General features: G+C 53.2%; 1 protein-coding gene across 3 annotated transcripts in view; it reads right to left on the bottom strand.

Annotated features, from left to right (window-relative positions):
• The window catches only part of Itpk1 (inositol-tetrakisphosphate 1-kinase), a 135,563-nt gene extending 122,696 nt beyond the window's left edge, over positions 1 to 12,867 (bottom strand). The window contains exon 1 of one of the 3 annotated variants that reach the window (XM_052185199.1): positions 12,611 to 12,867. In XM_052185199.1, coding sequence (XP_052041159.1) covers positions 12,611 to 12,705 — 95 coding nt within the window. In that variant the 5' untranslated portion in view covers positions 12,706 to 12,867. Of the gene's footprint in view, positions 1 to 12,408; positions 12,468 to 12,610 lie in introns of those variants that run through there. The other 2 variants (XM_052185204.1, XM_052185203.1) reach the window with 2 other exon arrangements.
• Positions 12,868 to 15,390: the final 2,523 nt, after the last annotated feature.

The raw sequence follows: 15,390 nt of genomic DNA, 5'->3' as shown, positions 1-15,390 counted from the left end.
CCAGCACACGTCACTCCCTAGATGAAGCCCTGGTTCAGGGACAGGATGTGGCTCGGGATGACAGATAACTGTGAATCCACACTGCTACGAACCCGGGCCTGAGAACCCAGTGGGTCCCAAGAGCTGGCAACCAACTCTAACACCCACAAACTGTGTGACACCAGGCAAATTCAATGAGGAAACTAGGGTACTGGAACCACGGCCTTCACAGGGTTGTGACATAGAACAAATGAAGAAACACTAAGGAATGCCATCCAACTCCCTTCCCTTGAAGCCAGCTGTGAGGATTCACCTCTGTGTATGGGCCTGAGAATAAACCAGGTAGACAACAGCAGGTAGAAACAGACAGACAGCCGTGCAGTGGTGGCGCATGTCTTCAATCCCAGTACTCGGGAGGCAGAGGCAGGCGGATTTCTGAGTTTGAGGCCAGCCTGGTCTACAGAGTGAGTTCCAGGACAGCCAGGACCACACAGAGAAACCCTGTCTCAAACAAAAAAAAAAAAAGAAGAAGAAGAAAGAAGGAAGGAAGGAAGGAAGGAAGGAAGGAAGGAAGGAAGGAAGGAAGGAAGGAAAGAAAGAAAGAAAGAAAGAAAGAAAGAAAGAAAGAAAGAAAGAAAGAAAGAAAGAAAGAAAGAAAGAAAGAAAGAAAGAAAGAAAACCAGAAACAGGCTGCAAGGACCGTGTCGCTTGAGGCCCTGATTCACCTATGTCTGAAAGCAGACTCTCCACGAATGACGGACTAGGAGAGCCAGCACCGCCCCCCAGGACCCAGGTAGTGCCCAGGTTTCTGTCAGAACCCATCCGCCCTTCAGCTTACAGAACTAGCCATGCAATCAACTTGCCCCTTAGACCAATCACCCTGTCCCCTCAACTCACTTGCAGGTTCGAGGTACCCACAGAACTGGCCACATCCCAAAAGACTGCCTCAGGTGAAGAAGAGACACCCACTCAATCCTCCCTGCCCATGAGAGCGCCCCAAAACCAAAGAATTCTTAGCAAGGCCAAATGAAAGACACTAGATCGGAGCAACTTCACCCGCAGAGGTCCATGGGGGCTGTGACCCCCCATGAGCAAGATCTCCACAGTCCCCTGCTCTGAGGTTACACTCCTGACCCTGTCCATCTTCCTTTCCTTCCAGGGATACTGGCGCTAAAGCTCCTGGGAAGCAGTAACCTTCTTAGGCCAATTCAAGAGAAACGGTTCATGCAGGGCAGTGGTGGTGCACGCCTTTAATCCCAGCACTCAGGAGGCAGAGGCAGGAGGATTTCTGAGTTTGAGGCCAGCCTGGTCTACAAAGTGAGTTCCAGTACAGCTAGGGCTATACAGAGAAATCCTGTCTCAAACAAAACAAAACAAAACAAAAAAACAAAACAAACAGAGTTAACAGTTCCCACTGGCTGGGCCTCGCAGAGCAGGCCTCGCAGAGCAGGCCACTAAGATGCACTCACTTCATCTGCACAGAGAGATTAAGTCTGTGTCCCAAAGTCACACAGTCAGAAAGCTATCCCTTCACCAACCTTCTGAGACCCAGAAACTGCCCTGGAAAGAAATAGTCTCAAGAGACTGCCAAAATTGGGAGATCTTTGTAAAGTTTCCCAAACCTTCTAAGGATCTAGTTTCAATGGATAAGGTCCCAGAAGGAACATGATTAGCACTTAAACAGAGAGTGGGTACCACGGTCTTATGCTCAAGAGCTTAGGGCACCGTTGGTAAGGACACTAGGATCGAATCTACCCAGAGCCAGAGTTTAGACAGAGCATTTTACCAACAGGGCAGCCACTGGCACCACAGGACAGCAGCTACACTGTTAGTGGGGCTCCTTGACAGACTCAGCATCTGGCCAGAGTGGCGCTTAGTGAACCAGTACCTGTCACCCTCTGGCAAGCAATGCATAGCCAAGGAGGATGTGGGCTACGGAGTCACCAATCCTGACATTCAAATTCCACAGCATGAAACTCCAGAAAGGGATCTTTCTGAGCCTCGCTTTCCACAGAGAGAGAGGAAGCAGAGGATGGCATGGCACACACCCAGCGGCACGGCTGTGAGCGGACCAGAGCCCTGTGACGGGCTGCTGTGCCTTCCGGGAGGCCCAGCTCCCATGGCTTTCAACGCACCATCTCCTGACCCTATGAACTACAGGCAGCCCAAGATGGCTCTACCAACCTGTGAAGGAACCACATGCCACCAGCTGAGGCGACTTCTGGCATTTTCAAATGCCAGAAGCTACCTACCATGGGCCTCTCTCTCTCTACCCCCATAGTTTCAGCCTTCCCCAAGGCATTAAAGGAACCTCTTGAACACAGGCTACGTATCTGGATCAAGATGAGGAACAGGGAACATGAACCACTTCTGTTTCCACACCAAACCACTAGGCAGGCTTGCTTCAGGATGGAGGCGACAGGCCCGGGAGATCCCATAACGAGATCCCAGGACCCCAATTAAGCTTTACTGTCAGTCAGGTCAGGCTCAAATCTGAGACCCCCACCCCCACCCACGGCCACCACCTGTCCAGCTCTCTAGCTGGGCTAACTGCTCCACTCTTCAGAGCCTCCTTTACATTCCGAGAGACAGGTAGCGTGGGACAATGAAGACATTTCATCCAGCCCAGGTAAAGGAGACCTGATCCCAGGGTCCCAAGAGGCCCCCAGCTTGACACACTGTGGCCTAACCAATGGCCCTAAAAGGACTCACTCGAGCTGCTCTGGCCCCAGGGGTGGCTGGCACGGAGCAGGCAGCCATGGGTACCTATCCTATGATCATGTAAGGAGTGAATGGGGCGTTTTTTAAAAGAAAGACCCTGGGCCCACCCCGAGGCAGGGAGTGGCCCGGGAACCTCACTAGGACAAATGACCCATTTTATTTGTCCCCATGTTCCTCACCCCAGGAGCCCAGGCCTGGCAGGCTCAGTGGAAACACGAGTCAAAGAGAGAAACGAAAGTAGAACTGCTAGACAAGAGGCCTCTGACCCCTGACTCCTGACCCCACCTGCCACCCTCAGCCCTTCTAGAAAACAGTAGGCAGCAATCCCCCCCCCCCCAAATAAAGCCTTCAGGAGAGAAGGCTACCTGTCTGCTGGCCTCTTGTTTAGTCCTTCCAGAGGGCACTATCTTCCCTTCCCTGAGCACCTGCTGCACTTGCGCAGAGGCAGGGGAGGAAGGAAAGCATGCAGTCATCAGAGCCAGCTGGCCGAGCCTTGCGCTCCGAGCTCCACAGCAACCCCACCACCCACCGCCCTCCAGACGGCAAATGCACACTAGGATGCTCAGCTTACAACCCCTTGGTTTTCTTCTGAAACCGGGGACTGAGGATGGGTATTACGCTTAAGACGAGGTGACCCGGCCAGCGGGGTGGAAGCAATGCGGTTTTTCGAGAGTTAACCAGCCCCCCAGGGGGAATCCCGACTCTCTCTGAATCTAAATTCTCTCTCATCTGGCAAACATAGATGCACCACCCACTTGGGAGAGTGGGTTTCCCATCTACAGTCATGCCAGGTCTGGGGAGGTTCCCAGCAGCCTCTGAGATCCACTGTGAGCTGCTTACAGACAAGGGGGAGAGACGAGTTTGTAAAACACAGACCTTAAGAGGCTGGCAGTCACCTGCACAAACCAACCAGTCCAGCTTCCCAGCTCGGGCCTAGGAGCACTGTGAACACCGCACAGCCAGCTAGTGTTAAACAGAAGCTACAGAGGAAAGCATCTTGGGGCTGTGTCTTCATCTCTCCCTCAAGCCTTGAGCCTCCTCTGATATCTGGTACTGCATGGGGTCAGGCCAGACCCCAGAAATGTCCCCTTCCAGCCTCACCAGAACACTTCGAGGCAAACCAGCAGCCAGGGACAAGAAATCTTAAAAGGTGAGGAAAATAGATTTTCCAAAAAGTGGCAACCTGCCTTCCCTCTCTCCCGAGGGGCTGGGCTCCAACAAGGCATCGGATGACCTCTAGCTCATGGTAAACCTAGTGTGAGTACCAGGGATAGAGACGTCAAGATCTCACAGGCAAAGACTGTGTGTGCACAGACACCTGCCTGGGAACCTTTGCTTCCAATGTTCCTATCTGAAAAGGCCCTGCCCAAGAAGCAGGGACTTGCCCAACCTTGGTTTAGCCTACTTAACCCAGCGCTGCCTGCATGTGAGAGTTTTGTTATGACGCCCGGTAACACAGTAGATGACACTTTGCATCTTTCAGAAGAACCGCCAAGACATTCTACAGGATCCCCAGCCTGCTTTCCTGGGGAAGCTTCACCTTCTGGGATGGCTGGATGACGGTGAAGCTATGTGTATCTGGCCAAGAGCCTAGGTATGTCCTTGGGCAAGCGGACACGTACAGGTCAGTAGCAAACTAATGACTACCCCAAAACACACAAGCATCAGTTGTGTTTCCACCAACCCCAGGCAAGGACAGCCTGGAGCTCATCCACCTCACCTGCCCTGGGCCCACAGTTCTGACTTCCTGAACACAAAGGTGGCCTCCTCCCGTCCTCGGCCCCCAGAGCATGGTGGCAGCGCCTCTGGACGGTAGGAAGGTCACATGGCCACCCACATGGCCTCCACCGCACTTCCAAGGAACAGGCTCTGGAGGTGCAATTATACCCAAAGCTGCCTGCCTGCCTGCCCCCTCCCAGACGGCTACCTTCAGTCAAGGGGAACTCTAGGCTGTGATCAAGGCTCTGCACTCCTAGGCAGGGGACTCTGCCCACTCTGTGGGTCCTTCAGCATTTCCAGGGAGTGCTCAGCCCTTCTCAGTAAATGCCACCTCCCCCAGGCGGATTTCTGAGTTTAAGGCCAGCCTGGTCTACAGAGTGACTTCCAGGATAGCAAGAGCTATACAGAGAAACCCTGTCTCAAAAAAACAAAAAAACAAAACAAAACAAAACAAAAAAAAACCTCCCCGGGAGAGATCTTCTGTGACGAGAGCTCTGAGTGGCCTCAGCTACCCCAACACCATTCTCTCATTTGCTAGCATGCAGGCTCCTCGCAGTGTGTGTGACGTGCAGACACTGGCTCCCCTTCCCTTGCACAGGCATGAGTGGAGAAAGAGCAGAGCCCGGCACGGGGCACTGGGCAGATGCTGAGCCAGTGGCTGAGGCTAACCCAGGACTTATCCCCTCCTCCTCCCACCTCAGGTGCTTCTCTCCTGACCCAGGGGACTTCAGCGTCAGGAGGAGCTTTGGCTGCGCCAGAGACCCAACAGAGGCTTCTGAAAGCACCAGGCAGCTCCTTGACCCCACCACAAGCCTTTGAGTGCCTGTGCTCACTGTGTGTTGTAGGTATCGGCACTCCAAATCTCTCCCATCAAGGAGCCCACTTTTTTAAAGAGACAGATAGGGTACAGAATAGTCAAAGGAAAGACAAACCTTGCTCTGTGTGTGTGTGTGTGTGTGTGCGTGCATGTGTGAGTGTGCGTGTGTGAGTGTGCGTGTGTGAGTGTGCGTGTGTGAGTGTGTGTATGAGTGTGTGTGTATGAGTGTGCGTGCGTGTGAGTATGCATGTGTGTGTGAGTGTGTGTGTGAGTGTGCGTATATGTGAGTATGCATGTGTGTGTATGTGTGTGTGTGAGTATAAGTGTGTGTGAGTATGTGTGTGTGAGTGTGTGTATATGAGTGTGTGTGTGACTATAAGTGTGTGTGTGTGTGTGAGTATGTGTGCGTGTGTGTGTGTGTGTGTGTGTGTGTGTGTGTGTGTTGGGGGGTGTCTCAGAACATCACAGAAGAACAGATGGAGTGAAAGAGGAAAGGCACCCCTAACAGCTCTTGGGGAAGGCCTTTGGCCTGTGTATCCTGATTCAGCCTCCAGGGACAATTGGTGGCTTAGAGTCCATTAGGTGTGCCCTGGGACACTCTGAGCAGTTTACAGGGTGGGGCACCCAGCATGCACAGGCTTGGAGGGAGCGGTGCTGAGGCAGGAGTCTTGTGGGGGTTCCCTCCTGGGAGTGATTCTCAAATCCTCACATATCTGGAGACAGATCCACCCTAGTGAACCTTAAAGACAGGTGGTGGGAGGGTACTGTAGGTGTGGGAGGGGGACATCACAGACTGCAGCTTGGCACCATAAGGGGCCCAGACACCAGCCTGTGAGGCCCTGCTGGGGAGATGCAGGCCACAAAGGCTGCTTTCTGAGAAGGCTCAGAGCAGGCAAGACAAAGCCCCAGACGGATTCAAATAGTCCAATGGGAATGGCCAGACTTGTTCCAATACAATCATGCCCTCACTCACAGCTCCCAGAAAGGGCCTGTTCACTGGGAGACTTTAGTTCCAGCTGTTAGGAGGGGCTCAGGCCTTAGAGCAGGACCTACTGTGTGACCTGTACCAGCCTCTTCACCCCCATTGAAGGTCTTGGTTTCACTCTCCAGTACCTTCCCCAAAGCTGGCTCTCCAGAAGCCCTGGAGGGGGCAGGCTGGGCTAAACCCAGTTCAAGCAGAAAGGAAGACCTTCAAAACAGCTCTTCTGGTGAAGGACCTGCTTTCTAAATCCAGTATTGCTTTTTTAAAGGAGGCCCCTAAGCATTCTCTCAGAAGCTAGTTTACCAAGGCAAACAAACACAAAGACCCTCCTTACCTCCTACCAGTCAGGGACCACATCACCAAGTTTCCACTGAATGCCCCAAACCCGCTAATTCACTGAGAGGATCAGCTAGGGGAGCCTGGGAGAGACCTGATGATCAGGAACGGGAGACACGGGGTCATAGGCACAGCTGTTTCTGGTTCCTGCAGAAGCCCCCCCCCCCCAATCTCACTACGGTGAGAACAAATGCCAACTGGGGCACTCCTTCTCACCCCTGCATCTGGCCAGGCACCGTGTGCTGAACATGTGAGTTGTATCTCCTCCCACCCTGTCACCCTCTGAAAAGGAAGCAGTAAAACTGTTTCGGAACTGCCAAGAAAAAGTAGAATGTCTGTGACCTCTGACCCAACACCTGTCAATGCACATCCAGGCAAGGGATGGGGCACCCACTTGTCAAACAATCTAGGGCAGCAGAAGGTAGCCTCGGGAGAAGAAAAATGCTCCATCCTTTCAAGAGCTGAACCACACTGCATATGCATAGACAAGACAGACAGACAGACAGACACACACACACACACAGAGAGAGAGAAAGAGAGAGAGAGAGAGACAGAGACAGAGACAGAGACAGACAGAGAGAGAGAGAGATACAGAAGCCCCAAAGAAAGCAGCACTGTGGAAATTTCTCCATACAACCCCATGCATCAGGCAACTGTACCACTGTAACAACAGAGGCTGCCTGCATGCTCCTTTTGGTGACATCAACACCCATGGAGACAGCCCGCTGAGCTCCCTGAGCAGCTGAGTTCAGGGCCAAGAAGGAACAAGCTGGCTTTTCATTGTGTGCTTTGGGCCCTCTGAATTTTGCAGCATGTGCCTATATTTTAAGGGGGGTGTGGGGAGGGGGGCTTGGTGGTGCACACCTTAGATCTCAGCACTTAGAAGCAGAGACAAACAGGTAAGTTAGAGGCCAGAATGAACTACAAAACAAATTCTAGGTCAGCCAGGGCTACATAACCCAGGATGGCTTTGAACACTCTGTGTAGCCAACCTTGAACCTCTGATCATCCTACCTCCACCTCGAGACTGCAGCGACTGCGGGAGCCTGCACCACCACACCCAGTTTTATGTGGTGCAGAAGATCAACCCAGGTGCTGATGCATGCTACATAAGCATTCTACCAACTGAGCTTCATCTCAAGCCCTATTTTAAAAAGGGGGAAAATCAGAAATGTTAGCTAATAATAGTAATGGGATTACTAACAAAGAAGGCATTTTCACAAAGTACAGAATGAACAAACTTTTCAAAAGAACCAAACAAACAAACAAACAAAAAAAAACCAAGACTACCTCCTTGCATTCATAATTCCTTTAGATTCTTCAACTGGGAGGCTTCAGCAGCCTGCCAAAGGCAAGGGTTGTAAGAGCCAGGCATAAGTGGTAAAGTACAACAGCCACCAGACAAGGTGGGCCGCCTCTTCAGCCCACTCCAATTGACCCGAGGTTCTGTTCCACCAACCCCATCTCCTAGCAAGATGGTCAGTTAGCAAGTATCACAGACCATACCTGCAAAATGACTAAAACTTAGTCCAAGGTCACTAAATCTACAAAGCCAAATTGGATATCACATGGATGGCCAGTTGTGAACCCAGCCCTGAAAACCTGGGCAGTTTTTATTCAAAGACTAGATGTCTACCCCACCCCCAGCAGGCCCAGTCTGTACCCAAGAGCTGGAGCAAGAGGTTTATTTGCAAGGCTGGGTTACATTTTTCATGTGCTGCTGTAAAGTGAACCTGACTCAGGGTGCCTCTCTCTATCACAGTTCTGAGATCATGGCAAAGCCAGCCACTGAAATACACAGAAAAATGCCGGCTACAGACCAGCATCATTCAATCCTGGTAACGATCCTTTTTCCTCCCTCTGCACAATCTCCTAGAATTTCAGCCCAGAATACTAAGCTATTTCAGCAGAAAGCAACCTCCAGATGGCTTTGTTTTAAAGGATAAAATAGGGTTGGGAGTGTAGCTTAGCAGCATTTGCCTACCATGCACAGGTTCAATTCTCTAGCATAAACACAAGCAAAGAAGACTGCCAGGTATGCTTGGGAATGCCTAGAAACCCAACACCAGGGAGGAGGCCAAGGCAGAAGGAACAGAAGTTCAAGGACAGCCTAGGCTACACAGTGTGATTCTGTCTCAAATCATGGGGGGGGCGGGGTAGGGGGGAATGTACAACCTTAGGGGAAGAGATGGACCCAGAAGCACTCTCCAAAACCAGATTATTGCAGACACCCAATTCCAAGCACCAAGCACCAATACTGTGCATTGTACTTCAATCTACTGCCTAATAACTGCCCTGAACTCCAGAAAGTGCTTAGTACATATAAGTATCAACAAAGTCCTGGGTTCCTTCTGAGACCTGTATGAACAGGGGTCCTGGCGGGTTAGGACACAGAGATAACTTGGTGTGAGGTGTCCCTGTGAGCCCATTTCCCAGAAGCTGAGGTAGACCAGACGGCCTCCAGGTCTCTCAAGGACAAGAGCCACCCAGATATGCTGCAGGAGCATCCAATATAGTTCATCTTAGCCTGTCAAGACGGACACTAAACAAACATGAAGGCAGCTTTCTCCAGTAAAGACTCAGGCTGAGCTCACATAAGCCTTCCAACTGGTGCCACAGTCACAGGCCCCCAGTCTCGGTTTCCCCACTTCTATTAGAGAGCTTGTATGAGATAAGACACATTAAAATCTACAGTGGAAAGCTGGGTGTGGTGGCTTACATTTTTAATCCTGTCACACAGGGGGCTGAGGCAGGAAGGTCCTCAGGTGTCTGAGGCCAGAATGGGCTAAAGGGAGACAATGTCTCAAAGTAAACAAAAATGACAGAAGACGGGCAAGGGCCATCGCCTTACACCAAAGGATCTTCCGCCTACAACTCAGGTCTCCTAGAAGCAGAGCAGAAGGAGAGGAGATGGAGGAGAGGCTGGCTTAACCATCAAGGAGGGAAACCCAGGCCAGCCAGCAGCCCTCAGCCAAGCTCCCCCTTCCCCTGGGAACCTGACTGCCCATCTTAAAAAAGTCACAGAGAAGCCGGGCAGTGGTGGTGCACGCCTGAAATCCCAGCACTTGGGAGGCAGAGGCAGGTGGATTTCTGAGTTCGAGGCCAGCCTGGTCTACAGAGTGAGTTCCAGAATAGCCAGGGCTACACAGAAAAACCCTGTCTTGGAAAAAAACAAAACAAAAACAAGAAAAGCCACAGAGAGGAGGGATGAGGGAGTCCCTTCCAGCTAGGGGCAGAGAGGCGGGGGAGAAGGGTAAAGGAACTTAACCAGAACATCTTTCTGTACTTGGGAGGAGTCACCAAGAAGGGATGGGAATAAACCAGGCCGCTGGAAACAGGTTGGTTCAAAGCCCCATTGGCTGGCCAGCCAGAGGCCCATGCTATTGGGACTCATATTTAAAAGGTTGGCTTTTGGACCTGCCCATGATAGGTAGGGCACCTCCCAGGAACTGGTTCCAACTGCCCATGGAAGGACCCTGCACACTCCCCTCAGGAAAATCAGACCCTGTTACATCGCAGAGGGCATAGCCCGACCTCAAAAAGGAAAGCATCCATAGACGCTTTAGCAGCAGCTGGACATTAACAAGGGTAAGAGTGACTGAAGAGAGAGGCTCTGTTCTCTGAGCAAGTCTCAAGGTCTCAGGGATGGTCAGTAAGCTCTTAATAGAAAGAAGACATATGGACCATCCCCCCCCCCCCCGCTGGCACCCACAGCCCCCCACCCCCACCCCTGGCTGTAAACCAAGAGCTAAATGAGATGAGAGCCTGCGAAAGGATTTTTACAAGGCTGGACCGTCAGCTATAACCACTCATCCCAGAGCAGTACTCATGGATACTCCAAACATTGGGAGCACAGTTGAAGTCATTTCCCAACATCTCAGGAAATTCGCAGACGATTCACCACCCATCAATACACAAGCGCTGCGCCCCCAGCTTCTGAATGTCAAGAGCGGACCGATGCCCATTCACAGGGTCTCCACTCCAGCATTGACAATAAACAAAACACAGTAGAGGGGGGTGGGGGGAGGGGGGTCACTATCTCAACAGTTGTTTAGTTAATAATGTGGCCACCAGGGGGCTCTGTCCTGAAAGTAAAGAAGCAACAGAAAAACTCTTTCTGGTATTTTCCTTCTTAAGCTTCAGCTACAAAGCATTGAAAGCTATACTAATAAAAACACACATTAGGATTCCTGGGCTGCTGGAACTGCCGTCTTTCTGGAGCCAACACTTGGACAGAGGAAAGCAAGTAGACCTTGAATTAAAACCACCCTTCCTGAGAAATGAATGCTCAATAAAGATTTCCCCCCAGATGGGCTGACACCCTGGGGTGCCCTGAGACTCCCCCCCATACACACCCGGCCCACAGGAAGGGCAAGCCAACCTGCAGGTCTGGCAGTGAGCGCTCAGCACTTAAGTCCCTGCTAGGACTCTTTTGCTAATTACAGAACAAAACACACCAGGCCGAGGACGAGCCTCGGGTAAGGATAAAGGGTGACACAGACCCACAGTGCTATCAACGAAAAAGATGGAAGGGATGAACTGGGGTTTCCCAAGAACTATTTGACAGCAGGGGGAGCTCTGGTCCCCTCAAGTCAGAACTGGACTTCCAGAACTCGACAGAGGGGCTTCTCCAAATTTTTCTGCTGTCTAGGGCAACCTTTTCACTGTGTATTTATTTATGGTACAAGTGTCCCAACTGTCCTTTTTTAAAAAAAAAAATGCTCCATAAGCCCTGAGCTTTTCCAAAGCTCTGGCTTCAGAGTTCCTCTTGATTTCCTTGTGAATTCTGGGCTGCACTGAATACCCTGACGACCATGAAAAGCCTGCTTTCTCCCAAGAGGCCTGTCTGGGAGACTCGGCCAAACCCACAAGGGAACTATAAGGGGTGTAGAACCAGGACCCCCTTATAAATATGCACTATCCCATCCAGTTGTGGTCAAAGAGAGCCTGTAAGGCTGGCCTGGGGCAGAGAAGCAGCAGGCTCTTGAACAGTGCTGCCAGGGCGGCCTCTAAGTGCCAGCTCACACTGCTAACTAACCTCTGTGCACCAAGGAATAAAGGAATCCCAACTGTTCAATTCTCCAAAATTCGGGGCACCCACCAGGGATGGAACTACAAGTGAAATCCATTCTAAAAGTCAAATCTACCAAGTGAAAAGATTACTTAACAAAAGGTTTCCTCCCCGAGTTTGCAAAAGGCTGGGGGGGGGGGGGGGGCTAGAGTCTCTTAGGGCTTTCATTGACCAACAGCTCTGTCTGCGAAGAGGCAAGGCACACCTGACTCAAGGAACCCGGCACTTCTGTAATATATTTAGAGCAAGATCCATCAAAGCCCTCGGTCTCTGCCACTGAAGAACCAGCGCGGGGAGAACGTGGTGCTCAGCCGGAATGGCAGAAGACAGTTCTACCCTGCATGGGTCCACCCATCACTTTCTATGCTCTGCCACTCCTTGGCCCTGGGACTATAGGCAGGTACCCCACCTCTCTGCTGATAGGTGTCCCTCTTCTCAGACACGTGGCCCAGAATCACCACCCTGGCTAATTTGCGAGGCTGCTGCGAGGCTCTAATGAGACAGCAAATCACCACAGACAAGCCAAGTATCGCTACTCATTTCAACTGGGCTTAAGCCGGCTGATATGCAATGACAGCTTCAGGAGCTGTGCACACGCGAGGCACGTAGTAGGCTCCACACAAACGCGGGTACCCTGCTCTACTAAGGGGAAGGAGAGGGAGGAAGAAAAACACACCGGTCCAAAAGTACCCTCAAGCTCCTGACTGCTGGCGTGGACTCCCCGATTTCCCAGGTCCCACCACCCTGGACGGCCAGGGATCTCCCGGCACGACCCCAGTGCACCTGAGAGCCGCGATCCGAGCCCAACGCCCACAGCGGCCACGCTCCCCTCGGACACAGCCCGCGGCCCCCCGCGGCCACCTTGCTGCTCGGAACCAGCCTCAGCGCGCGCTGCTCCTTCCCGGGTCGCCGTCGTCTGCCCCGCGCCCGCCGAGGGGAACCAGGCTCGGGCCGCGGGAGGTCTCCGAGCCGCGTCCCTCCTCACCTGCACAGCTCCGCGAAGGCCTGGAAATTGAGCTTCTTGACTTTCTTCTCGCTCAGCCAGTAGCCAACTCTCTTCCCTTTCAGGAAGGTCTGCATCTTCTTCCTCCTCGGCCCGGGAGCCTGGGTCCGGAGGAAATCGCCCACAGGCCGAGCGTGTGGGGCCGGCGCGCGCCGCGAGCGTGCGGGCACCTCCTCCGGTGGCGGGGACGCGGAGCGGGCTTCCAGCGCGCGGTCCTACCGGGCGGGGCGGCGGGCGGGGCGGGCCGGGGCGGGGCGGCGGCCGGGGGCGGAGGCTCAGCGCGCCGCGCCACTGGCTGGGCCCCGCGGGTGGGCGCGCACCGCCGCCGCCCCGCCCCTCCGCCCCGCGGGGCTCGCCCTCGCAGGGACGTGAACCCCGCAGCCCCGCGCGCCGCTCGAGGACTCTAGGGATCCCGGGGCCGCCGCCCGTGACCGCACCCGTGCCTCGAGCCCGAGCAGGAGCACACCCTCCCGCGGCGCGGGTTCGCCCGCGCGTGCCTCTCGGGCGCGCGGGGACCCCCTCGGGGAGCGCGCTGCCGTGTCCCCCGCCCTTCCTGCTCGGGCGCCCGCGCACACGCCGCGCACACGCGGGGCCTCCGGCAGAGCTCCCGGAGGTGGAAGCGCGGGTTACCGCCAGGGGGCGCCGAGGAGTCTTAAAGGCGCCGCCGTTAGTGGCGGGGTGCTGGATGGTGGCCAGGGCAGAGTGTGGGGTGAGGGAGTCGTGGTGTGGGCGCCTTGTGTCTATCTTGGATGGCAGCCAAACCACTGGGCTTCGTTGCTCCTTGACAGCACAGCGGGATTGCCCCCGAGGCAATTCGTTGCAATTGTCCTGTAATATCCCCACAGCTGCCCCAGGTTCACAACCCAGGTGGGGTCCCTTTCAACCTAGGGAGAAAAGCAGCCAGAGTGCACGTAGCATCTTCAGGAGAGCCTTTTCTTTGCCAGGTGAAGGGGCATAGGTCGGCGTCTGTCTTAGTGCCCGGATCCTCTGAGCCACCTGCCCTGCCCCGGCCTATGGGGTAGTACCTAGCATCCCAGCCTTCTCCAGCCTCTTCTCTGGGCATAGGGAGGAGAAATTGAAGGCTCTCCCCAGGCACAGACAGGAAAAAAAAAATGGGTTCCCGTGTGTAAAGGAAGACATTTTATCTGGCTTTGGAAATAAAGACAATTTTTTGAAGGTCTGAGATGAGAAAAGGCTTGGAGGACAAATGAAAGTTGTTAGTAGAGTGACAGAAATGGGCCTTGACCGGACTTGAGGAGTGAGATCAAGCCCCTTTTTCCGCTTAGATCCTGACCTTGGGCGGTGTCCCTGGTCCCCCTTAATTCAGTTTTAGCAAGAATCCTGCGGAGTCAGAAAAGTTCGCCATCCTGGGTATCAGATCACTGGGGTCTGTCTACAATAAGAATGCTGTCAAGTGGGGCCTGCTGAGATGGCTCAGCTGGGAAGGGTAGCTGTAGCAAGTCTGACAGCCAGAGCTCTGTTCTCCAGGACTCAGCGTAGATGGAGAAAACTTAAGTCCCATGTTTTCCTTTGACTGACGCTCATGCTGTAGCATATGCACACACAAATAAATAAATGTAAATAATAATAATAATCCTGTCAAGGAAATTGAGCCAGAATCCCAGGAGGCCTGGTGATTTTACCCAGTAATTCTCCACCCACAGATGTTCCACCCTGCTCCTCGGCAGTGACTCCCCATCTTTCCTCATAGCCAGAGTGGTGCTCGGTTGCCCCCCTGCTGTGGAGCCTGGGTGCTTCTTTAAATAAAATCTAGTGAGTTTAATTTTTCTTTAATTGGAGAAAAGGATGAGAGAGGGTTAGAAGCAGGGTGCCCACGTGGTTCTGGAAAGCAGGGACTTTGTATCCCGGACCATGCGAGCCAGAAGACAAGGTGTAAGCCACATCCATTCAGCTCAGTGCCTTAGGAAGATTGCTTCTGTGGAACATCATGGCCAACCTAGGACTGAGAGAAGAAATGGGGACAGGAAGTCCAAGAGGGTGAAAAAAAAGGGATTAGGAAACAGGCAGATGGCAAGTGTCTCACTGTTGAGGTCAACAGTAGAAATTCCCACACCCTGGCACAGGCCGTGGGCTTCTCCCGAGCTCTGTGTCTGGGTGGTTCAGGATTCTTGCTGGAGTTCCTTCCTTCCTTCTACTCAAGCAGGGAGCCCAGGGTGTGGCAGGGTAGTGCTGGCCTTGGAGTCCAGAGATGAGTAAGGCGTACAAACCATTGACTCCTGGAACACGTGATGAGAGCTTACGTGAGGGATTGAAGGGAAGGGAAGGACGTGCAGTCCGTCCTGCCTCTGAGTGACTTGAGACTGTGACATTAAAAGATGAGTAGCAGTTCGGGGCTAGGGGCGGCTTTCTAGATAAAAGCTGAGAGCGCTCAGAAGGCAAAAGAGCAGGAAGGGTAGACCCGTGAACCAAGGAGATGAGAGGAATAACCAGAGGGTGGGGGGAAGGCGAGGAGGCGGGCTGGTAGGCTAGACAAGCTCCTCTGTCGCCTTCATCTGTACATTGGGCAGGAAATGCTCTACCTGCAGTTTTCCAGAGGACTGAATATGCTAGCCAGGACCTGGCCTGCAGGGCAAGTGAGTTCAAGGTCCTGAGAAGTTCCTCTGGCTCAAAGAAAACCCTTCAAGACCCAGTCTCGGGGTTTGTTGTCTCCCCCTGGCCACTTTGGAACCTCAGTGATCAAGGAGGTTAGCTTAGCAAGTCCCTACACAGCCTTTAGTGCCTTGGGCCCTCTGTTCTGACTG

Source organism: Apodemus sylvaticus, chromosome 6 (genome assembly GCF_947179515.1).
Source record: "Apodemus sylvaticus chromosome 6, mApoSyl1.1, whole genome shotgun sequence".
NCBI classification, from domain to species: domain Eukaryota; kingdom Metazoa; phylum Chordata; class Mammalia; order Rodentia; family Muridae; genus Apodemus; species Apodemus sylvaticus.
Note: the sequence above shows the minus strand (reverse complement) of the source record. Positions and strands in the feature narration are given on the sequence as shown.